Source organism: Zalophus californianus, chromosome X (genome assembly GCF_009762305.2).
Source record: "Zalophus californianus isolate mZalCal1 chromosome X, mZalCal1.pri.v2, whole genome shotgun sequence".
NCBI lineage: Eukaryota > Metazoa > Chordata > Mammalia > Carnivora > Otariidae > Zalophus > Zalophus californianus.
In genome coordinates, this window is record NC_045612.1 from 116309178 (window position 1) to 116333931 (window position 24754).

General features: G+C 43.2%; 1 protein-coding gene across 3 annotated transcripts in view; it reads right to left on the minus strand.

The window, feature by feature from the left end:
* Positions 1-5268: 5268 nt before the first annotated feature.
* The window catches only part of SYAP1 (synapse associated protein 1), a 28417-nt gene continuing 8931 nt past the window's right edge, over positions 5269-24754 (minus strand). For 2 of the 3 annotated variants that reach the window (XM_027608152.2, XM_027608150.2), the window contains 6 exons: positions 21865-21938; positions 17800-17939; positions 11220-11368; positions 9756-9814; positions 9199-9346; positions 5269-6258 (listed from right to left, as the gene is read on the minus strand). In XM_027608152.2, coding sequence (XP_027463953.1) covers positions 6131-6258; positions 9199-9346; positions 9756-9814; positions 11220-11368; positions 17800-17939; positions 21865-21938 — 698 coding nt within the window. In that variant the 3' untranslated portion in view covers positions 5269-6130. The remainder of the gene's footprint in view (positions 6259-9198; positions 9347-9755; positions 9815-11219; positions 11369-17799; positions 17940-21864; positions 21939-24754) is intronic. The other variant, XM_027608151.2, reaches the window with a different exon arrangement.

Consider the following 24754-nt stretch of genomic DNA (forward strand, 5'->3'; position numbering starts at 1 on the left):
AATTAAAAACCACTTTGAAAACAGAATTAAAATAGTATCTGTCTGGGCACCTGGGTAACTCAGTCGGCTAAGCTTCCGACTCTTGATTTCAGCTCAGGTCATGATCTTAGGGTAGTGAGATCAAGCCCCGCATCCAGTTCTGTGCTGGGCGTGGAGGCTGCTTAAGATCCTCTCTCCCCCTCTTATCTCTCTCTCCCTCCTGCTCTAATTAAAAAAGAAAAAAAAAGTATTTTATAAAGATTTCTCTTTAAATTTTTTTTAAAAGATTTTATTTATTTATTTGACAAAGAGAGACAAAGTGAGAGAAGGAACACAAGCAGGGGGAGTTGGAGAAGGAGAAGCAGGCTTCCCTGCAGAGCAGGGAGCCCAATGCGGGGCTCGATCCCAAGACCCTGAGATCATGACCTGAGCTGAAGGCAGACGCTTAACGACTGAGCCACCCAGGCGCCCCTAAAGGCTTCTCTTAAGATAACATTTAGGACATGGGATGGACTTTAAAAACCAGGGGTACCTGGCTGGCTCCGGTGGTAGAGCATGTGACTCTTGATCTCAGGGTTGTAAGTTCGAGCCCCACACTGGGTGTAGAGGTTACTTAAAAATAAAATCTTAAACAAAACGAAAAAAAAAAAAAAACCCCAAAACCCAGGCAATTCCACCCTTTCATTTTTCTAAGGAAGCAAGTGAGTGCTCCCTAGCTATCTCACCCAAACAAATCTTTTCCCCCCAGGCTTCCCCCTAGGCCCAGAGCTTTGCAGTTCTAGCTGCTCTTCAGAACGAGTCGGGGAGTTTATAAAACAAAAACAACCTTATGCCCAGGCTACATCCCCAACCAGTTAGCCTCTCCAGGGGTGGGGCTTGGGCATCAGCATTTTTAAAGCTCCCAGGTGGTTCTCAAGTGCAGGGTCACTGCCTTAGGTCAAGAAATTCACTGGCTTAGCCTCATTCCTCAAAGTGTGGTACTAGGGACAGTAAGACATGCATCCCATGTTCTTGTTATGAAATTACTTTTGTGTGTTGTCCAGATTTAATTGTGTCTATTTTCATGCCTTAATTTCACAAGCACTCGTTTTGTTAGTTCAATGAACAAAGAACGCTACACTAATCTTGCTGATGGCATTATTTTTTTTTTAAGATTTTATTTATTTATTTGACAGAGAGAGACACAGCGAGAGAGGGAACACAAGCAGGGGGAGTGGGAGAGGGACAAGCAGGCTTCCGTGGAGCAGGGAGCCCGATGCGGGGCTCGATCCCAGGACCCTGGGATCATGACCTGAGCCGAAGGCAGACGCTTAATGGCTGAGCCACCCAGGCGCCCCTGATGGCATTATTTTTTAATAAAGATTTTATTTATTTGACACAGAGAGAGGGAGAGAGCAAGCATAAGCAGGGGGAGGGGCAGGCGGAGGGAGAGGCAGGCTCCCTGCTGAGCAGGGAGCCCCATCCAGGACCCCGGATCATGACCTGAGCCGAAGGCAGACACTTAACTAAGCCAACCAGGCGCCCCACACTTTTTTTTCAAGTAAAGTCCAGGCCCAATGTGGAGCTTGAACTCATGATGCTGAGATCAAGAGCCACACACTCCACAACCTGAGCCAGTCTGGTGCTCCAGTGTCGCATCTTGTGCCACACTCTTTTGGTAGAGGGACATGATTTAGCTCAGTTCCCACATCACGTCTATACCCTGCAGTGTCTCCATGAGAGTTAATGTTGTTGAGTGATGTGGCCATTTTGCTGTATCTTGATTTTTGCACTAAGTGCAATATGGCAGAGAATATTATGTACTTATTGGCTATTTTCATGATCATAATGTGGATTCTTTAGTGGTAGTTACCCAAATCCTCTATTATGTTGAATTGATCTATTATCTCTATTAGGTCAGTTGTGGGGTTTGTTTGTTTTTTAAGTAAGCTCTAGGCCCAACGTAGGGTTTGAACTCAACCCCAAGATCAAGAGTCACATGCTCTACCGACTGAGCCAGGCAGGTGCCTCTATTAGATCACAGGCTTAAATTTTTTCTCCTCGGCTTTAGTGAGAACTGGTTAACCTTGGTGAGTTTGAGCTTTAGCCAGCAGAAGCATCATCAGTGCTCATCATGGTTATCAGGAAAGAACAAGAGAGATCAATATTACTATCACTACTGGAGGAGGGAAAAATCCTGCAGTAGCTTTAGAGTAAAAGGCCTGCTGACTGGATTAGAATTCTTTTTTATTATGAAGGACAACCCACTGCACTTGAGTAGTCATCTACAGTGAAAGTAAAATGTGTTCTTAAAACTCAATACCTTCTCAAGGCAGTTTTAATTCTAATAGAAGCCTACATACCAGGTAACTTTGAAATATTTATAGGTCCTTATTGGAAGAGAATTTTTAGTTATTCAGGAAAAACCATTATAACATATCTTATCACTAAAAATGAGGTTTATTTATTCAGAACAAAGTGGAATATAGTTTTTTCATATTGGAAATAAATCAGAACGCACTGAATAAATGCTGTTAAAAACTAGTTTAACAACTGAAATCATAAACAGCTTCATCTGAACAAATCCCTAAGTGTGAAGACCAGATAAACAATTGATTTATAAGAAATATGTAACTGCATGTGATTAAAGATTCATGAATATATATTTGTCATCTGTCATGACTCATTAGTTTTCTAAGCACCATCTTTTTTTGGCGATTGTAACATGCATTTTGTAATTTTATTTTCCTATTAATATAGTCTGGAAATAATCATTTTTAAAAAGGTCTGTTCTCCCCCCATAAAACTGATTATATAACTATATAAAAATTCCTACCACTTTTAAAAAGCTGAAACATAAATTTGCGAAAATTAAATGCCCCTCATTTTTGCAGTTGAAGAAGGTTTTACTTTAAAATGGAGGGAGGGCGCCTGGGTGGCTCAGATGGTTAAGCATCTGCCTTCGGCTTAGGTCATGATCCCAGGGTCCTGGGATCGAGTCCCACATCGGGCTCCCTGCTCCTTGGGAGCCTGCTTCTCCCTCTGCTTCTCTCTCTCCGTCTCTCATGAATGGATAAATAAAATCTTTAATAAATAAATAAATAAATAAATAAATAAATAAATAAAATGGAGGGAAAAATCTATTACCAGAAAGAACCATATCAAATTATTTAAATTATAGAAGCACATTCACTGAAGTCGTGGTTTTTATACCAAAGTGGTCAAGGAGGGAAATAAACTATTGCAAGTTGGATGTGATCGTGTTTTTTTTTTTTTTTTTTTTTTGGTTAACCTTTAAATTGTCCTAAAAATCCTATTTGTAATAGTAGTTTGTGAAAAACCATCTTGCTTATTGTAGGGTATCTGAAAGCACTCTGAGTTACAAGTATCGTTCACTGCTGCCTTACCTACTAAAAGATAAGGTTCTCTAGTTTAACTTTTCAATACAGAGATTTCCCACTTCTTGTAAGAAGTTGCCACTTTTGCATATGAATTTGTGACATTGTAACTGAGTTGGCGGTAGCAGAGCGGGAGCTCCTGCTGAGACTGGCTGCATCCGTGGACTTTACTTGCTTGCCATAAACTGCTGGAACTGCAAATAAAGTTTCCATTCTTGTAAAATAAGACGCCACGTACCTAAAATTGGCCTTAAAGACACAGTTTGGGTCCATACTCTATTACCTTTCCAAATATTTTTACTTGATTTCATGTGCATGAACGTGCCATACATGGTACATTCCATCCTTTATGGCCTTGGGGGGGACATCAGCCCTCTGATGCCGCTCAAGAACCTCAGGGAAAGCTTGTGAACATGTGAAACAGTTCTCAGGGAGCCTTATCTCTGCACTTTGTGGTGTTGTCATTTTCCTCTGAAATGTGTGATATCAGAGAGATCTGACTTAGCAGGATTATTCATGGTCTCCCTGGGAGCTTGGTTCCTCTTTATTTGGCAGTGTGAAAAGGTGAATCGGTAGCAGGAACTGACTGGAACAGCAGAGGAGGTATCTGTAACACCAACTAGAAAGACCCCATCATCCAACGATGCTAGTGGAAGGGTACAAAGTAAAAAGCACCAGCAACCTTGGTTGCCCTGAGGGCATTAGTGCGTTAGTCCAATGTGCCTCAAACTGTAAAGCCCACTCTAATCCCTGGGGGTCTCGGTAACGGGCAGGGTCTCGGCCAGCAGGTCTGTGGCATGGCCTGAAACTCTGCATTTCTAGCAAACTCCTAGGGCAGGCCATCGCTGGTTCCTGAGCCACACTGTGAGTAGTGAGGTATAACCCCCATAGTGTGAAGCTTATGTGTTTTTATGCTCAGCATAGCTTGTTAGCTATCCCCCATTAGAAATTTTCCACCCAACATGGTTACAAATTATTTTTTCCTTTAAAGGAATACACTTCAGTTACTTGTATCACTTAAAAGAGCAGAACATTTTACTCCTATTTGAATCATAAAAATAGAGCATAACTGTATTTTTATGCTGTGTATTAAATCTTATTTTAGCCTTCTGTTTTCATAAAGCAATGCACAATTAGGTTGTTTTTAAATGCAATAAGAGTATCATGTAAAGCTGATAGTAACAACTATAATGTCTATTGTCATTTGTTTTTTTTTTTTACTTTCTCTGAAACCTTTGCTTTTTTGTATTTATTCAACAATGTGAATTTTAGCGCATATACCAAGAGCCAAGCACTGTCATATTCTGATCTGCTTACATCCAGGACTTTTAGCTACTTAAAAACATTTTACATGTTTCTTTCCCTCCAGAAAACTCTACTTTAAAAAAAACCCAAACTTTTCCCTTCAATAGGATTATTTTAGAAGTTGCCAGTCACCATCTCTGAACCCAAACTCCGTAATCAGCAACTGTGGCACCACTAGTGAAGATCCCTTCATAATGGAGTCAGTGGTTTCACAGAATACGTGAGTTTATTGCTATAACCCAAGGGATCCCAGCTGAGACAGTCTGGCTCATTCACAAGTGTGTGCACCAAGCTACAAACAAGAGGAAAGCTTGGACGCACACCCAGTTCTCTCGTTGACTATACCTTTGCCAGAGGACCATGGACTAGTTTTTATGGAGTGAAGAATAGAAATATGTACATTTTTCCTATAAAGGATTGTCTTAATTCTATTCCCTTTTATGAAATAAAGGTTCCTTGAAAAATATGAACATTTTAGGAAGCAAATGCCTCGGAAGTGTTCTGACATTAAGCCATCTTGTTCTTTTAAAATACCGTATCCTATGAGCATGGGCCTGCTGGTATAGCAGAATACAAGCAGGATTGAGCAGTGAAGTTCCACAAGTTGTACTGAGAGGAACACAATTTTATAAGGACTGACAGTTTAAGACAAACAAAGCTGAAACATTTATAGGTGATGACGATTTAAACAAAAACAAGAGACTGTAAGGTGAATGGGCTTATGAAGGTCATTAATATAAAAAGGACAAAAGGCCCCGCTTTCTACAAAAACTGTGACGTGGAATTTAGGAAAGCAATGATATTAAACGTGGTATAGTTAAAACAAACAAACAAACAAACAAGAAAGAAAAGGCCCTAGAGAAAAACAAATGCTTTTGCACAGTATTTCTCAATGTCAAATTGTGTGATGTTTACACTATGAAAATCAACACAATTATCTTACCTTTTGGCTTCTAGAGGGAATTTTAGAAAATACCTACCAAGAAAATAGTCTTGAAAGTGCTTCTTCTTAAGTTCTTTGGTACAGTTTGGTCATTGTGATAGTTATCAATCCATTAAGTAAGTACTTCAACAAATACATGTATCAGTGAAAATGCAACAAGTAGTACAAATGTGTAGGAAAAAAACAATTGAAGAATAAATTATAATTCTGACCTCATGGAAAACAGAACTCTAAAATTTTACTTGCATTTCTGTGGCAAAGATATCCATAGTGACTACACGAATATCTCTAACTAGGTTTATATTAAAGAAATATTACATAAAACATCCCTTTTTGATTATTAGAATAACTGTTCTATATATTTTTTATAAACGCAAAAAAGGCAAATTTCAGCTTGAAAAAAGAATAATCTTGAATTTTATAGTTATACCAATCTTTTTTGCCTTCTGATTCAGCGAGTGTCGTCGTCTAGAATTTAATGTCAGTTACAGACTGTTAAGCATTATTCTTTTATTTCAGGAAAGAGCTAATTTTCCTCCTGCAGCATTTTCTCTATTTCCTTATCCCAGTTTTCATCTCGTTTCTCTGATTCTGTCACCACTTCATATTCCTGAAGTTCCTGTTGTAGTTCTTTTTCCCAATCTGCAGAATCTTCTGAAAGAAACAAATGAGAAGGAAAAGATTCTCTCTGAATTCACAATGCTGGTTTTAACAACTCAGTCAAGTATAATTCCCTGTGGAAGTCCTAGCCATGATAATTTTTAACATCTCAAGCTTCCTCGCCATGTGTGCTCAGAAAAACTGACCAAATTTTAACAGTAACCCAAGGGAAATATGATTAGAAAGATAAATCGGTTAAGTGCTGTACGTTTGGGTGTTACTTTGAATTCTAAAAGCTCTGCTTTTCCTTATATTTAAATGGATAGTTGATAATTAATATTTGGTTGCAAATTAATCTTTACCACTATTAAGGATGACGATGGTAGGAAAAAACAGCTAACATTTCTTGAGCAATCACTGAGCTGGGACGGTGCTAACTTCTTTCTACATATCACTCCCCCGCCCCCATTTTTTTCCATCCTTAGATCAATCCAGGGACTAGATACACTGCTGCACATTTTATAGGTTGGAAAACAGAGGCTTAGAGAGGTTAAGTGACTTGCCCAAGAACACACAGCTTCATAGCACCAGGCATCCAGATGGAGCCAGATCTGCAGGCTTCATAGTCTGTGCATAAGAACTTTAGCAGTAGTTTTCCTTGAGTGGCAATGGATGCCAGAACCTGAAGTCAGAAGGCCTCTTGATGAAGCCTGGCCCCTCACACTGGGCTCCATCTAAGCTCTCACGTTCCTCTTCTGTGCTGAGATTCAGAACTGCAACTTTCCACTTAGAACCTCAATGTATGTGTGTGTTGTGCGTGTGTGTGTTTGTGTGTGTGTGTGTGTGTGTGTGATGTGTACGTGTACATATATGTATGTATGTAGACGATAAGACAACTGCTATGTGGTGTTACGAAATAGAAAACAAACCAGCTATTTGAAAAGTAAAGCTAAAATTCATTTTCATCTTTTTTTTTTTTTAAGATTTTAAGTAATCTCTATGCCCAATGTGGGGCTTGAACTCACAACCCTGAGATCAAGAGTCACATGTTCCACTGACTGAGCCAGCGGGTGCCTCCATTTTCTCCTTCTTTTTTTTAAAAAAGATTTTATTTATTTATGAGAGAGAGCACAAGCAGGGGATGTGGCAGGCAGAGGGAGAAGAGACTCCCTGCTGAGCAGGGAGCCCGATGCGGGACTCGATCCCAGGACCCTGAGATCACAACCTGAGCCGAAGGCAGACGCTTAACCAACTGAGCCACCCAGGCATCCTTCTATTTTCTTCTTTTAAAAAACAAACCTTGGGACACCTGGGTGGCTCAGTCATTAAGCATCTGCTTTCGGCGCAGGTCATGATCCCAGGGTCCTGGGATTGAGTCCCACGTCGGGCTGTTTGCTCAGCAGGGAGTCTCCTTCTCCCTCTGCCTGCTCTGAGTGCCCCTCCCTCTGCTTGCGCTCCCTCTGACAAATAAATAAATAAAATCTTTAAAAATAAATAAATAAATACATACATACCTTAAACTTAGTAGTTATAGAGAAAACAAAAACCAAATGTTTTAATTTTTCTTGGCAGTGGAGACTCAAGGGAAAGGACACGGTGTGTTGCTTGGCAAACCACCAATGTCACAAATATTTATTAGGGGCTGGCTGGGTGCCAGACCCCATGTCAGGTACTGTGGGGTAACAAAAACAAGGTGTAACTGCCCTTGAGAAACTTACAGTTTAGCTCGGGGGCCAAGACAATGAATATATAAAAGAATATTATGTGGTCCAAATTATAACTCGGGCAGGAATTCAATGCAAGAACAGCTTGCCCAGAGCATCCAGCCAGCACCTTATGACTCCTGCCTCAGGGCCACTTCCAGTTTCCTGTGGGGCCTGTGCTACCAGTCATCACCGGCAGAAAGGGAACCAGCGTGCAGTCGGCTCTAGCTCTGGCCTCCAACACCCAGGGCTCTTGCCCAGAGTCCTTCCGCAGTGGCTAGCAGCCATCTGCATGAGAAACAGATGGGGGTGGGAGGGGTCTGAGGTACCTAGCGAGTCCAAGTTTTCACTTCCCCTCTGGCCTCTCTTTCCCCCAGAAGCTCTTCCCTCCTCCTTCCTTCCCAATTCTTTCCTCCAAAGTCCCTCCACAGTGTGCCATCAGGGTTCCAGTTCACCTCTGGGAGGCTAGTTTTCTCACGGGTGTTCTCTGTACAAATGGGGGAGAGCTGGCTTCCTGAGTACATTGTAAGTCTCAGAAGGCTTCATTTGATGATGATTAACCCGAGCCTTTGCTTTTCATCCAGTAGAAAGCCAGTCATTTGTCCTGATGTGCCAAAGAAAGCAGCCGACCCCAACCCCACTTGTACTTTGTCTCTAAATTACTATTTTTTTTAAAGGCAGCATGCTCCTTCCCAGAAGCAATGCTCTTGTGGCACACAGCAGCAGGAAAAAGAATCTTCTACATAGAAGTATAAAGCCAACGGGCTCCTGGGTGGCTCAGTCGGTTAAGTGTCTGCCTTTGACTCAGATCATGACCTCAGGGTCCTGGGATCAAGCCCCATGTCGGGCTTCCTACTCATTGCGGAGCCTGCTTCTCCCTCTGCCCTTCTCCCTGCTCATGTGCACACGCTCGCTCTCTCTCAAATAATAAAATCTTAAAAAAAAAAAAAAGTATAAACCCAAGTAGAAGGCTGGAGGACTGTGTCTCTAAGTGAAAGGGTGTGCACTCTTTGTCGCCTGTTGCTGGCCACATGTTCTTGGGGCTGAGGTGCCTTGGACCAATCACTTATCCTCTCTGGGCTCAGTTTCTCCTCTCTACACTCCTGTGCATGCTTAAGGCAGAGGGATGTGAGGTCTGGTCATGTGTGCTAGAATCTACCTTCTAACAGGGAACAGAGAAGCGATTCTGACGCAGAAGTTACAGTATGTTTGTATGTCTGCTTCAGAATGACATTTTCTATAATCAACTTCGGAATCGGAAAAGAGCACAGCTATTTTGTTTGTCTGGTACCTTCTAGAACGGCTGTCTCCTCCTCCTTTTTGTCAAGAACCAGTTGCTCCATTTCCTTCCTCAGATCCTCCTGATTTAAGTTACAGGCATCAAAGGCGTCACTGACAAACTCAGAAACCCCTGGGCTGGTCGAAATCTCCTCTTCATCCTGAAATGCAACAAAGGAGCTCTGGGAATGGTTTTCTAAGCGGCATGAGAAAAAGCGTCCCTTTCGTCTCCTTCCGCTGCTAGTCAGATGCCCACTGCTCTCCAGCCTTCTAACCTGTGCAGCTGCTGGGGAACCAGATGAACTATCACCTGAGTCCACTATGCTCTCTCACAGTTTGGGTCACTCCAGTCATTCAGTCTAATTCCCGGGAGCACATCTAAGATGGCTGATACCAGGGAATCACCTCATGTCTCAGCTACAGGCCCCTAACTGTGCAAGTGCTGGACCCCTCTTCTTCAAAACAGGTAAGTCCCATATTCATAAGCAGTTTCAAATGGGATCTGAGATAGTTAACACAAAGATACTTCATTTCCAGACAACTACTAGATACAATGTAAAACTGTATTACCTCTTGAGTTTTAAGCTGAGATTTGATTACGACAGGTGGCGTTTTGGGCCGTACTGCCTCTAAGAAGTGAGAATAAAAGAGACAAAAATTGCTTGATTCAATTCTGAATACATATTATAGTAACAACTAAAATATCCACAAGTATGACGATACTAAATAATTTTCAGAAATGAGCTTTTATGTTATGCTTTCAAGAAATACCTAGGTGAGACCATTTCAACTTCTTTCTTCTGGGAATTTTTTTTTTTTTTTAATGTCATCATATTTGATGCCCTTCATATAAGATTTCCAAGCAGGAAATAAATTTTGACCTCAGTGTTAGCTGAAATCAAATTCAGGAATAGATCTGCTCCTTCTTTTAGGGTACTGAGAATTCAGTTATTTATCAAATTTTCCATTTGTCACGAATGCTAGGAAGCACAGAGCAAAGTGCAACACTCAGTCACAGCTTCCCCTCTTTCTCCTGGGCCGCATTTTCTTTCTTATGAACCTTACTAGGTGTGTAGTCTTTACTGAATCCTGTCTTAAGCCCATTTTGTAATATAGGCAGTATTTGGTAAAATGGCATTTTCTAATAAAATCAATGAAAACAAATAGTTAAGAATAATAGACAACTGGGATTCTTTTTAACATCTATATGCAAAATGCCAAATTTTACTGTGTAGAGCAACTTCATTACATTTCCCTGACCCTAAATGCAGTGTCAGCTTCTCTTTGGGTGCTCTGTACAACCTGTGCCTTAGGATACATGATGCATAATTATTTAAAATTCCACGAACAGGTTAAGTCTCTAGTTGTAATCAGTACCTACACACAGGTGTTCATGAAACGTTAAAAATATGACACAAAATACCTTTCTTCTTATTTTTTAATACCTTTCTGATTTTCATTACTATTACAGATCTTAAATTGTTGCTGGTATTATAAAACACTTCCCCAACAACCAGGGGTCAACTGTCACAGTAAAAGTCCGACGTGCACCATAATGGTGCCTAGCTCTGGGCTAGACACTGGTAACTTGGAGTGGGATGGAGCTCAGTTCTGCTCTACAGAGTACAGTACTAGGGGAGCAGCGGCTTGAATGGAAGGCAGAGAAACAAAGAAAAGCGGTGCACTGAATCGGTAGAGGAAAGAAGGTATAAAATCATAAAGGGCAAGGAAAGAGATGGGAAAATGACTAGTGACCGAGGGAGAAATAAAAAGGAAGTAAAAACCCTGAAGAACAAGAAAAAGAAAGCAAAGGAGAGCAAAACTTGGGGAAGATGTGTGAGCAGGGTCAGAGAGAGGGCAATGAGAATGAATATTCCTCTGGAAAGGAAAGAGTTTTCCAGAAGATGACAATGACATTTTTGGTACATAAAAGATGACAAGCTCATGAGAGTCTCTAAGAATATTTTTAAAGTAACTCTTTTCTTTTCTTTTTTTTTTTTTTTAAACACACAGCAAAGTCTTCTCTGAACATACCTGCCAGTGGCAGGTCCTCCTCAGTGCCATGGCTCTTCTCCTCCTTCCCGGAGGCCTGCTGCTGGGCGGCCAGGGCTGTGAGCTGGGCTGACTGCTTAATCAGGGAGACGCGGTAAAAGTAGTTCCTCCAAAACACGTCTTCCTTCACGCTTTTCAGGACAGACAACACCACATTTGAGAATGCATGCAACACATACACATGCATGCAGGGCGTTATTTGTTTTAGTGGAGGTGGGAAGAGATGATTTTTGGGGGGGCATTTTCAAATCTGAGTGAGGCTCAAAGAAGACTCTCACTTGCTTTTGAACTGCAAGCTGCGGGACAGGATAAAAAGAATAGCTACTTTCTCCAAGGCGGCAAAGGACAACTTACAGAGCACCAATGAAACCTCTGCATTTCCTGGTATTTTAACGACACCAACACTGCCCTCAGCAGAGGAAAGAGGCACTGTTGTGAGACCGGCACACCAACCCGCGAGGCTGCGAACGCAGCCTGGACTGCACTGTATTTTGCTGTTTACCGAATGATTAAGAGCCTTCAAGCAGTGACAAGAAAAGGATTGTGGGTGTTGCTCATTACGAAAGGAAACGTCTGGCAGCATGCAAATAACTAGCAATCAGTAAGAGTTAGCAGGGAGGTGGGAGAGGACTGACAAGAAGACTAAAGTGCAGTCCAAGCCAAGAACTCTCCGTGGTCCTCAAACTTGTCTGCATATGAGAATCACCTCGCAGGGGGTGCTGGTGACCAAGCTGGGTAAGGTGAGCGTCCACATGGGGGTGGCCTGGAATGGGGAATGACAGCCTGAGCTGGGAGAGGAGGGTGTCTGAGCAGGGGAGGGGGTGCTGGCGAAAATGGAAGACCGGTTACATGCAGGGGGCTGATCAATTAAATAGAAATATTAAGGACAGTGCAAACCAAGTTTCTCATGGTCAGAGAAGGGAGTTACAAACACTGAAAGGAAAATTCTAGAATGATCCCTGTGGTGAGGTAGCACCATGAATACATGGTTTTCATCCAATAGAGATGCAAATGAGTGTATGTGTATACACACGAGCACACAAATATTCCCTAGCTCTGTCTGCTGAGCAGACCAAGGAGCAGTGATACCCCAATAGCAATGAACATGACTAGTGCTCAGATCTTGGTGTCTGTACACCATTTTCCACTAAAATGAACCAGATCTCTTTGGATAAGTAGCCAATTCCAGGGTTACAAAGGACAGAACAAGATGAGCCTGGATTACCCCAGACCAGAAAGCAAGGAAGCACTTAAAGAATGATGAGAATGAGTCAAAAAGACACAGAAGCCAACTTGGAATGGGCTCCCACTGGCCAAGCTGGTGACATTCTGAGCATCAAAGTACACAACGATAGCAATGGATTATAACCACTGCATAAAACAGAACCATGAGTCTATACAGATACAAATAAATATATGAATACGTTCAAAGTCTGATAAGGAATGGAATATTTTTACAGAGTTCAAAGCACCTCTCCAGAAAATACTAATTTCAAAGAGGAAAGAAGTAACTTTATAGTCAAGAAGTCTGGCAGAAACCACCTTCATCAAGTGAAGTGACCAAAGTGTGGAGACAGTAACGGGACAAAATGGCAGTGTGTACCACCTGACAGGATGCAACAGACTGAAGGAGACTGACGAGACATGAAAACTAAATGCAACATGTGAGTCTGTACTGGATCCTTTTGCTAAAGAGGATATTGGGACAAATGATAAAACTTGAATGGGGTCTGAGAATCAGATGGCAGTAATGCATAAATGACCATTTCCTGATTTGGATGGTTATGTAGGAAAAGCCTTGTTTGTACGAAATATACACTAAAGCAGTCAGGACTGATGGAGCATCAGGTCTCGAATGAGTGGAAAGAGAAGTTTTTATGCGAAACCTCCAGCCTTTCTATATAAAGGTGTGATTGTTTAAAAGTAAAAAACAACATTGATGACTATGCTTACCTCAGAGCAATTAAATAAAATCTTGATGGTGGAAGGCAAAACAAAACTCAACAAAAAACATAAAATGTTCACCCTTGGGGCACCTGGGTGGCTCAGTCGTTAAGCGTCTGCCTTTGGCTCGGGTCATGGTCCCAGGGTCCTGGGATCGAGCCCCACATCGGGCTCCCTGCTCCGCGGGAAGCCTGCTTCTCCCTCTCCCACTCCCCCTGCTTGTGTTCCCTCTCTCTCTGCGTCTCTCTCTGCTAAATAAATAAATAAAATCTTAAAAAAAAAAATGTTCATCCCTATCACCTAACTAGCAATGGCTTTGGGGACCTGTGGAGTATGTGCAGGGCTTTTTTTTTGCCAGCAGGAGTCACTCATTTTGTGTTCCCAAAACATTTTGCTAGTCGAAGTGACAAAACGGTAGCAGAATGCCTCTCTACCCCCTGGTTTACTTGAAGGGATGCAGGGTCTTAGAATGGTGAGAAACTTGGGGAAGAAAGCATGACTGAAAAAGATTTTGAAGGAATAGAAGAAAATCAATGAAAACTAAGAGAAAATTCTGAGATGCAGGCTTATGGATGAAGACAGGACTTGCCTTAGGTAAGACATAAGAACACACAGTTGTCACATCTGTGAATGGTGAAGCTGGGCCAGGAGACTAGCTTTTTAAGTGACAGAGGCTAGCCTTTTTTTTTTTTTTTTTTTTCTTTTTTAAGAGAGGGAGTAGGGGAGCGAGAGAGAATCTTAAGCAGGTTTCACACCCACCACGGAGCCCAATGTGGGGCTCGATCTTACAACCCTGAGATCATGACCTGAGCCAAAATCAAGAGACGGACGCTTAACCAACTGAACCAACTAAGTGCCCCAACAGAGGCTGGCTTTTTTAAGCAACAGAGGCAAAATACAAGATTATCTACACAGGCTAGGCTAGGTAACAAGATGACATACTGCTAGATGCAGCCCATCTTTTCTTTCATTAATTCCACCAATATTTACTGAGTGCCACATGCATCAAGCCCTATCCAGGTGATTCAGGGACGAATAAAACAAGTTATCTGCCAACACAGATGGTCACAGGAATAATGACCTCTTACTTGTTAAGTTCTTACTATGCCAAGTAAATGACAAGTAGCATTTCCCAAACTCATGTGGTCTCACGATTCTCTTTTCTTTATAACATCTCTTGGAAATAGTTCAGCAGGAGGGAGGCGTGGCTTAAAAGCAGTTTGTGAGGTATTACAGTCAACCACAAGTTTAACTGAGCAAACAAGAGTATGCTGCAGCCACTAGAAAAGCTAACAAAATCTTAGGCAGCATTAAAAAGCAACACAAGGAGCACCTGGGTGGCTCAGCTGGTTAAGTGGCTGACTTTTGGTATCAGCTCAGGTCATGATCTCGGGGTCGTGGGATCGAGCCCTGTGTCAGGCTTCCCGCTCAGCAGGGAGGCTGCTTCAGGATTCTCCACCCCCAACCCTGTCAATAAGTAAAATAAATAAATCTTTAAAAAGCAATACAATAAATACCTGTAGTGTGCTCTTCTGTAATTAGACAACACTTTATATTCACTTCGGAGAACTCACTTTTGGAGCTGGATGGTGAGGGGGTATAGAACTGAAGATACCCCAGGGAACAAAAAAAAAAGAACTGGGGCTCTTTACCTGGATAAGTTCAAGAATCCTACACTGTTAACATCACAGTTAGACAGAAGTGAGCTTAGCTTCCCGTGAGGTAGTGAGCTGCCTGAATGTTTTCAAAGTCACTTAATTCTGAGCTCTACGAAATATCCAAAATGAAACAGGTGTACCACCAATCTACAGCAGATTATGGGCAATGTTTGCTCTCTTAATAGAAACAAACATCTGGACTATTTCCTTTCCCAGAGTATCTCCCTCTTGATGTAAGAGAAAGTGGTCACAGAGGCACACTAGAGAAATATTCTGTTACACTCTGGACAGAGTCACAATGCGCATGACATAATAAAGATTCTGAGAGGGGCACCTGGGTGGCTCAGTCAGCTTAGGTGCCTGCCTTCGGCTCAGGTCACGATCTCAGGGTCCTGGGATAGAGCCCCGCATCGGGCTCCCTGCTCAGTGGGGAGTCTGCTTCTCCCTCTCCCTCTGCCCTTCTTCCCTGCTCGTGCACACACTCTCTCTCTAATAAATAAAATCTTAAAAAAAAAAAAATTCTGAGAAGCCCTATGATAAAGAAAACCATGAAACATAGCAACTCCCAAATGTCTATCTTACCACTTATGCTTTCATGGACTATTTTAAGGCATTAGAATGCTGTAAACACCCTCTGAGAAACAATGGGCATAGGTCAGTCCCAGGCTGGAAAGGACTTGTGATTTTTCTACTGTCGTCAGAGTGAAGGCCTCAGAGTGTGTTTGTGATGCAAGAGTCCTGGCTCATGCCAGCACTGGTGTTGCAGGGAAGTGTTCACGCACTAAAAGGTCTTTTGAAATACAGAGCAAGTGTTTGTTCTGAATGATTTTCTAAATTGTTCCTGGGTAATGATGGCTTCTGTTTACAAAAAGTGTCTCAAATGATCAAAGTTGCACTTCTGCATGCCAGAGAGGAAAGTCCAGAAGTCCTGGATTTGTGTGTGATGATGGTTCATTTGTTTTATTATGGAAGTTTCAACAAAAACAAAAGTGGAGCGACTAGGACAAAGAAGCCCCGATGTACCCGGGACCTAGCCAACAATCACCAGTATTTTGCCAATCAGGTTTTATCTATGCTCCTCTCCCCTGCACGCATGCCTTTCTCTGGGTGTGGGATGGAATATTTTATGGCAATGCCAGATATTACAGCCTTTCATCCACAAATATTTCAGTATGCATTTCCAACAGAAAAGACTTATAAAAAGTGATAACCCTAATTTCTAAAATCATCCCTAACAGAATTAACAATAGGAAACTGGAATTATATTACTCAACAATTTACCTATCCAGCAACAAACTAGAAATACTATTTGCCAAATACCAACTCTCCAAATCTTTTAAAAACTCTAGAATTACTCTCAGCCGTAAGGAGTCCAGAATTGTCAACAAGCAAAGCTATGGAACCAAAGCTGGCTACACGCCTGCTGTTGAGTACCCCAGGCCACACGATCCAGCATCCCCGGGCCTCTGGACAGTCTCCCAGAGTTCTGGCAGGGAGCCCACCATGTGGCCCGTGGTGATTCGAATGGTCTTCAAGTTGATGGAGACTTTAGGTACAAAGCCCACCTGAATTCCAGAGCTTTGCTACTTTTCTCTCAGGAGGAGGCAGTTATTCAGAATAGGTATAACCTCAAATTCTGAGATGAAAGAGAGCCCAACAGATATATATACACATGTACTGTTCAAAAGGCAACTCTCAGGGTTTTGTGAGCAAAATAGTAAAGAATAGATCAGATGATAATTTTTTGATATCCTTCACTAAAAATAGCTACTTTATTTATTTTGTTTAATCTCTACCCCCAATGTGGGGCTCGAACTCATGACTCTGAGATCGAGTCATGCCAGCCAGGTGCCCCAAAACTAGCTACTTTAGACACAATCTAAGAATTAGATTTGTAATGAGATTTTAGCCATATAACACATACTCTTCTTTTTAGGAGGGGAGGGGAAGGCTACAAAACTTCACCACCAACACGTTGATAATTATGAAGAGTTTCACTACAAAGTAAACATAAGTGAAAGGTTCAATATAACTGCTGTTCCAAGTCCGCAAGAACACTTGTTCTTCTCACACAGACAGAAGAACTTGGCTTCCATGTGAACCAAAGGGCTAGCAAATATTTGTTAAAACTCCTGTTTGGGGGCGCCTGGGTGGCTCAGTCGTTAAGCGTCTGCCTTCGGCTCAGGTCATGGTCCCAGGGTCCTGGGATCGAGCCCCGCATCGGGCTCCCTGCTCAGTGGGGAGCCTGCTTCTCCCTCTGCCTGCCGCTTTGCCTGCTTGGGTTCTCTCTCTCTCTGTCAAATAAATAAATAAAATATTAACAACAAAACAAAACAAAACCCTCTTTGGCCAGCTAAACATAGCACAATGAACACGTATTTATTTGTGCTCCCTTTGAAAACACTTGTAAACTAACAGAAAAGGCATTCAGTAGATAAAATCCGCATGACAAAGAGAACTGGCGAGAAAACCACAGTGGAAGCTGGAAAGGTGAAGGGCGAAGCGTAATTTACCCTGCAGACCAGTGAGCACTGCAGCGAGCCGCACGCAGAGAGGACAGGCCTCAAGAACAGGCCTGTCCGCCGGGTGTCTGCTCGCAAAGACCCGGGGACACGAGGCAGCAGGCGTCTCTGAAGGCTGGTGCAGGCTGGGCTCAGGACAGGAGGAGTGGTGGCAAGGCCCCCCAGGAGCGGCCTGCTGCCGTGACTCCCGCGCTGCCCCTGCCAGCCAGGGTCTGCGCTCCCACACAGTGGGGAGCAACAGTCCACTCCGAGCCAAGCCACTCCACACTTGGGCTCAGGCAGGAGAGAGACAGAGAGACAGAGAGACAGCAAGAAGGCGAGTGAGCGAGCTAAAGGGCCACAGAGCCTGTTCTCAAGGAGAGAGAGTAGGAAACCATTCCACAACTTTTCCTCGATACTGTGCATAGCGCTACTCCGGCTCAGGAACACACTGCTTACAGTTTAGGAACAAGGGCGAATCTCATCCTGCTCAGCAGCTCGTCCTCTTGAAGCATGACCAGGGCGACGGGATACATCTGGTCAAAGTCAAAATTAAACTGCACTCCAGCTGGAGGGTCACGAAGGAAATTCCTCTTGTCCTTTGATGAAAAGGGGAAAAACATGGGGGAAACCATAGGATGCAATTAATATGTAACAATGCATCACTGATTTGACAGATACTGAATTCTCCTAAAGATTTCAGCCACAAAGTCCACTGAGGTATCTATTAACCTGTCTGCTTAAGAGAGTGGAGAATGACTGATCCTGTCACATATTTAACAGTCTCAACTGAAGAGAGCCTCATGGGAGGCCAGGAAATTCAGTTGTGCAATTAGCAAAATTAGAGTTTGAAATTGTATGAACACGTTTGTTTCCGTGAGCACCTTTAGGTATGTTAAAACTAGTGTAGAATAATCTTAGAAAACTGGCTACTTAAATCTTAGAAGCTGGCTACTAAAAGCACCAGTCAGTTTCATCTCATCTTGCCCATGTTAGATTTTAACAGTATTTTTGCTTTTGGAGAATTCCTACATTAAAGCAAGAACAAATCTGAACCTAAATGGATTTTAGTTATTTTACCTTCTAGCCTAAAAATTGCAAAGCCTAAAATTGCCCCATCAAGTTTCACCTGGATCTCTACAGCAGCCGCTGAAGGAGTAGCTGTCTCCAGTCCCACTTTTCTCACCCAGAGCAACCCACTTTCTACCCTGCCCAAGAAAAATATGTTTTCCCTACCACTAAAATCCTTCAGTGACTCCTTTGTTGCCTTTAAGATGAAACCCAAACTTATCAGAAAGGTATAAAAAGGTCTTCATGACCTGGCTTCCTATCCACCCCTCCACCTGCATCCTACAGTTCAGTCATACCCAAATGCTTACAACACTCCCTATCTGAACCTCAAACCCTGCCCTGCATCCGCCAAACATCCACACACCCTCCTCCCAAGATTCAGTAACAGTTCCAATGTCATCAGTTCTGGGAAGCTTCCCTGAGATCATTCCCTCCCCTCTCCAAAACCAGTGAGATGCCCCTCTCCTCAGTGCCTCGTTACCATCCTGCATTACAGTGCTAATCACAGGGAATGATGCTGTGTGTACTCATCTAGCAGCTGTCCAGTAGGCCTTCAGGCTCTTGATGGGCATGTCTCATCTACTTCCAGTCCTAGGACAAGGATGGCCCAGAGGAGGTTCTAAACACAATTTGCAGAACTGAGTTCTCATAACTACCTAATGACAGCATTATGCCATAAGGGGTGCCCCAACATAAGTAGCTTAAAGGGTTAATCTGCTGTAGGCTCTGAATTGTCCCAACTAGTGCTTGGCAAGTCAGAGAATGTAAGGCAACTCTGGCAGAGACCGCTAATTATCTCCCAGTATCCCTTCCTTCCTTCCTTTTAAGATCACAACTCTTCGGGGGCACCTGGGTGGCTCAGTCGTTAAGCGTCTGCCTTTGGCTCAGGTCATGATCCCAGGGTCCTGGGATTGAGCCCCGCATCGGGCTCCCTGCTCCACGGGAAGCCTGCTTCTCCCTCTCCCACTCCCCTTGCTGTGTTCCCTCTCTCGCTGTGTTTCTCTCTGTCAAATACATAAATAAAATCTTTAAAAAAAAAAAAAGGATCACAAAACTCTTGAGCTCCTGCTGGGCATGTGGCCACCCAGCCAGAGACCGGATTTCCCAGGCTCCCTGGCATCTAGGAGTGACCATGCATCTAGGTTGCCAAAGGGATGTAGGCCTGAGTCATAGGTACAATTTCTGAGTCTCATCTTTCAGTCTGGCATGCCCACCCACCTCTTTCCCAGTTCCCACGGGCTGGAACACAGCCATGGTCACGGAGCTGCCTTCCCCATAGAGAAGGCAGATAACACCCTAGACTCTGGCATAGGAAAGGATTAAGACAGGAAATACTTGGGTTTGTAGATGACTTCACGGGCAAAGCACATCTACGTGGACCATCTACCTCTGGACTCTCATGTGAGGGAGAAGGAGGGAGGGAGACAGAGTCACAGCTTATTTAACCTTCTGTATTTTTGGATTTCTCTATTATAGCAATTTAGTCTATCTTAACAAAATCAGGAGCCACTATAAAGGATGTACTGAAGTTCATTCAAAGCCTCTGCGCCACGTTAAAATCAGGGGTGCTCTCTTGTAGGCGTGTGTGTGCATCACCCAGTCAGCACCTGTTGTGCTCCAGGCACTGTGTTACCTGCTCAGCAGGGCACAGCACAGATGGGGTCCCAGCCTTCACGGCATTTCTATTCCAGTTGTGGGGTGGGGACGTGGGAAGAGACAGACACAGGCTTAGATTGCTAAGGCTATGAGATAGATGGGGTAACTGGTGGAGGGCTGAAAGGATGGTTAGGGAGGAGGTGCCATTTGAGATGTGATCTTATGAAATGGTGTAGGCTGGGGTTCCAGGAAGAGGGGACAGCAGTCACAAGGCACTAAAGCGGGACAAAGCTCGGCTTGCTTGTACATCAGAAACAGTGGCTGGAGTGCTGGGAGGCAGGGAAGTGGGGCACAAGGGAAGAGAGGTGTGCCAAGCCAAGGGCCTTAGAAGCCAGTAGAGGGAACTGAGATCTTTGCCTACAGGAGACGAGATGCCACTGGAAGGCTCTATGTAGGAAAGTGACATGAAGGGATTTATACCATAACTAGACCCCTGTGGCTGCTGATGTGAGCTTGTAGGGAAAGGGCCAAGGATGGGACAGCAGCTGGGATGCTGGAGGCAGATGAGGGCATCAGGACCACGGTGGTGGCAGTGGAGAAGTGGAGTAGAGGTATATTTTGAACACAGCATTGTCAGGATGTGGGTGGGCCCGGGTGTGGGGGTGCGTGTGACCGAAGGAAGACTCCTAGGCTGGTGACTAGAAAAAACTGGTGGATAACTGGAATCTTATTTTAAGATGGAGAAGATGAGGACAGGAACAGGTCGAGGGGGACAGAGGAGCTGTGGGGACTTGACTGGTGAGTATCCGATGTTTGCCCTCAAATGACAGTTTCACTGTCCCAATTCACTTCTGGAGAAAAGCATTATGTGACATCAGCATCAAGTTTGGCCATAACACAGTAAACAAAATACATGGGGTTCACACTGAACTCATAATGGATGCTCAGGCCTTTGAAGGATTTACTAATGGAAAAGAAAAAACCATAAAATGTCCTGGGGGAGGGCAATGGAAGGGAAGGAAAGAGCCCAGTTCTCTGTCTGTTTCCTAGGCTGAAGTTCCATTTATGACTTTAGCTAAAAAAAAAAAAAAAAGAGTGGATTAAAAACAAAGCTTGAAAGCCACTGATACAGTAAAAGCCCTATTTGCTGAGTCCTATGCCAGGCACGCTCCTGGGTGCTGAGGACAGAGATCAAAGCCAGCTTCTGCCCACTAAGAATGCACAGCCCAGTTGAGACACATGTTAAGTAGTGAGGGTCACATTTGGGAGTCACATCCTCACCGCTGTATATGGCGATAAAAGCTCCTATCTACCTCACAGATGTGTGTGAAGCTCAAAGGAGATAATGCTTAAGAAAGTTCTTTCTGAAACTGTCAGGTGCTATACAATTGTTAACTGGTATCACTGTGTTCCCGTGTTCCCTCTGAAGTCTTGAGAGAAATTTTTGTGGGCCAGCACAGAAAATCTTATTTTTTTTCAATTGCAGTTTCAAATATATGTAACAGTTAAAGAGAAAATTCAGAATACCATCTTTTCATTCAGACAAACTAGAATGCTATCTACAAAATTTATATGATAGCATATCCCAAAGATTATCTTAGTAACATAAAAGAATCCTTTTAAGGCCGAAAGAATTATTTTGTGTAATAGATTATACTTTACCATTAATAAAAAAGAACTTAAAGAGAAGCAGGTTAAACCTGGAGGGGGGAGACAGGGGGAAAAAAACAGTGAAAGGTGATGTGTACAGTCCTAACATCTCAAAACATTTAAAAAACTGTATAGAAGAAAAACATTCTAAGGATAAAATCACAATAGGAAGAAAGCATTTCTACACAGGGAATCACAGATACTTACAGCTGATAAGGCCAAGATTTGTTGTTGAATTGTTTCTTCATCATTACTATCAACCCATGGGGGCACTGCTGCTTCTAAAGGTTTTTAATAACAAAGAAAAGAGAAAAACAGCTTACAAGGGTTACACTGCAATCTGTGGTTTGAAAGAATGAGAAAGTTTCCACATAATCATTTTAGCAATTTACTAACAAGTTCCAAACATGAACATTCATCGTAATTCCCAGACGTGATATATGACTAAAGCATGTAAGCATTTGGTAAAAAAAAAATTACTTAAATTACATGGTGGAGAAATGGACAACACCTTGACCAGGTGACCCAAATCATCATCACCAATGAGAAAGAGATGGCCACTGTAGGCCTCCAGATGTGATATCCTGAGGAGGTCACAACATCATCTATGTGGTATTCTGGCCAAGAATGCATAATCTGAATCTAATCATGAGGAAACATCAGCCAAAGCCCAACTGAGGAATGGTTTATTTAAAAAAAGGAGGGGGGGAGGGGCGCCTGGGTGGCTCAGTCGGTTAAGTGTCTGCCTTCGGCTCAAGTCATGATCCCAGGGTCCTGGGATAGAGTCCCGCATCGGGCTCCCTGCTCAGTGGGGAGTCTGCTTCTCCTTCTCCCTCTGCCCCTCCCCCTGCTGGTGCTCTCTCTCTCTAATAAATAAAGTCTTAAAAAAAAGCGGGGGGAGTATCCTTCCAAAACATGAATGTCCTAAAAGACAAAGACCACGGAAATGTTGCAGATTAAAGGAGGCTAAGACACATGACAAAAGCTACAATACTGTACCCTAGACTGCATGCTCTATTGAGGGGGAAAATGTACAAAGGACATTACTGGGTCAACTGACAAAATCAGAATATGCACATTATATCAATGTTATATTTCCTAAAGCTGTTAACGGGATTGTGTAAGAGAATATCCCTAATTCTTAGGAAACACACACTGAGTGGAACAGAAAAGACAAGACACACAGAGTGAGAAAGAGAGCAAAGGATAAGGCAGATGGAATAAAACCAACAACCTAGGTAGAGGGTGTCAGGGGTGTGCTCAGTACTCCTTTTATACTTGCACATTTCTGTAAATTGAAATTATTTCTAATTAAAAAGTTCTTTTTAAAACGTCACTGTACTTGATTCATGACAAAAGGTGATAAGCAATTAGGAATTGAGAAAAGGGTTGTCAGGACTGAAAGCAAATGAAGAAAGAAATGGGCAAATCAGCGGCAATAAACAATAGGGCCAGGATCTACAAAAGACACATTGTCTTTGGGGCTCACAAGAAAAAGGAGGAGTACAACTTAAGCAGGCTTATAATGCCAGAAAACAAATGGCAACCACTGAGAGGTGAGTCCCAGGGGTTTTCTGCGGAGACCTGGAGCTGATCTTGGTCTAGGAGGAATTCAGTGGTGGATGTGTGTAGGGGGTATTCAGAGGGAGCAGCAAGTGTGAAAGAGTGGAGACAAAGACCGTGAGTATTTTGCTCATCTGAGCAGCTCTACCGTCTGAACCAGGGCAGCGCAAGAGGGCAGAGCCAAGGCTGTGGAGGTGGAGGTCAGCACAGAAGACAGACATGCAGGGGGTCCTAATATTTTCGCCAAAACAACCTCCCTTTCTATCATGTTGCAAAAGTCCAATGGAAGAGACATCCTATTGTGTACCAGCTGATAGAAAAGTTATGTGCATGTGTGGATGGACATGTGGACAGACTCCTGGCTCATTCTTTGGCTTATCCTAGGCAAGCAAATGTGGCAATTATAATCCAAATTCCATTAACTATAAGATAAAATAAACATATTTTCATACTTAAAAAAAATCTGGGGTAAAGCCCTTTCAAAACTTTTTTCCAGGGCGCCTGGGTGGCTCAGTTGGTTAAGCATCCGCCTTCGGCTCGGGTCATGATCCTGGGGTCCTGGGGTCGAGCCCCACGTTGGGCTCCCTGCTCAGTGGGGAGTCTGCTTCTCCCTCTGCCTGCCACTCCCCCTTCTTGTACTCTCGCTCTCTCTCTCTCTCCCTCCCTCTCTGGCAAATAAGTAAATGAAATCTTAAAAACAACAACTTTTTTTCCCCCTTACACTATTTACTTTAATATTCTGGCCTCCATTTTAAGTCTATTCACCTTGGACAGCCTCTCCTGGTGTTTCTTACCCTCAGGTGAGGTCCTCTCAAGGCCCAACCTACTGGTACGGATGAGACACCGCCCACCTCCCTGCTCCTCTAAACTGCTCTTTTTAGGGTAAATCAATAGCCTCCTGGTTGTCCAACCCATGGACACTTCCTAGTTCTTTTCTCTCTAGGCCGAGTTTCCTTCTCTGCAAAATGGAGAGAAAAGTACTTCAGAGAGTTACTGTGAGTGTTAAATTAACAAATGCATGTGGGATACTCACACAGTGCCTCTCTTCACGGTCCTTGTAAATGGACCTCTCAGCTGACCTCACTCTCCTTGAAATTCTCCCCTCTCTGGGCTTCCATTGCTTCTGTCTCCTAGCTGTTCTCTCTCAGGTGAATAGGCAGTTTTGTGTTTGTTTGTTTGTTTTTTAAATGGCAGGTTTGTTTCATCACTTACCAGCTGAGCAACCTTCAGCAAATCACTTAACCTTGCTAATCCTTCCTTTTACTAAAGAAGATACTGTATAGGGGCACCTGGGTGGCTCAGTCGTTAAGCGTCTGCCTTCGGCTCAGGTCATGATCCCAGGGTCCTGGGATCGAGCCCCGCATCGGGCTCCCTGCTTGGCGGGAAGCCTGCCTCTCCCTCTCCCACTCCCCCTGCTTGTGTTCCCTCTCTCTCTGTGTCGCTCTCTGTCGAATAAATAAATAAAATCTTAAAAAAAAAAAAAAGAAGATACTGTATATAAAGTACCCACCACTTAGCAGGTGCTCAGGAACTG